The sequence below is a fragment of the Octopus bimaculoides genome, chromosome 14 (genome assembly GCF_001194135.2).
Source record: "Octopus bimaculoides isolate UCB-OBI-ISO-001 chromosome 14, ASM119413v2, whole genome shotgun sequence".
NCBI lineage: Eukaryota > Metazoa > Mollusca > Cephalopoda > Octopoda > Octopodidae > Octopus > Octopus bimaculoides.
In genome coordinates, this window is record NC_068994.1 from 48,391,471 (window position 1) to 48,392,216 (window position 746).

Below are 746 nucleotides of genomic sequence, written 5' to 3' on the forward strand. Positions count from 1 at the left end.
CCTTATAATTTAACACACTTACCAGTAAAACTTCCACTTATTCGTTATTTTTATTTTCCTAAAATTTTTGTTACGTCTTGCAACCTTTTAAATAGTCTTGACTCTCGAGTCAAGACTATTGAAAATATACCACCTTTTCAATAGTCTTGACTCTTGAGTCAAGATATTGAAAATATACCACATGCACTGACCTGTAATTCTCATACTTGCAACGTCTGTGGCTTGTTTTGCAAATTATTGAGTGACAAAAAAAAAAAAAAGTACGTTGTCAGAGCTTCATATGTCGAAGAGATATATATGTTGATATAGGGCCTTGTTCAAAACGATAGAATTCATATCTCCACAGGGCAGGGCATACACACTTATTTAAGCTTGAAAACTCTATTAATTTCATTTTAACCAACACTGACGATTCTTTGTTTACTGAAACTGTTTTTTTTTTGTTTTTTAATTTTCATATATTTATTTACAACGGAAATACACAGATAAACATGCTCCGGATTTTTTTTATCAGTTCACAAGATTAGAGCATCCAGACGTGTATTTTAACTGATTAAATCTACATCCTTGGGTTTCAACATTCTCGATATTTCATGGATGACACCGTTCGTTGCGGGAATGTCTCGGCTGATGATGCGGGCACCCTCTACTTTGATGGTACCTGTGAAAAGTTTAAGTAGAAAGTATTATTTGCATGCATATGTAGGTACAGGTGTGTGTGTGTGTGTGTAAGTATATATATATAT

At 33.4% G+C, this 746-nt stretch overlaps 1 protein-coding gene across 1 annotated transcript in view; it reads right to left on the bottom strand.

The window, feature by feature from the left end:
* LOC106876371 (stabilin-2) overlaps window positions 1-746 on the bottom strand; it is a 38,634-nt gene that overhangs the window by 18,425 nt on the left and 19,463 nt on the right. Inside the window, exon 11 of the mRNA XM_052972601.1 lies at window positions 547-661. Coding sequence (XP_052828561.1) covers window positions 547-661 — 115 coding nt within the window. The remainder of the gene's footprint in view (window positions 1-546; window positions 662-746) is intronic.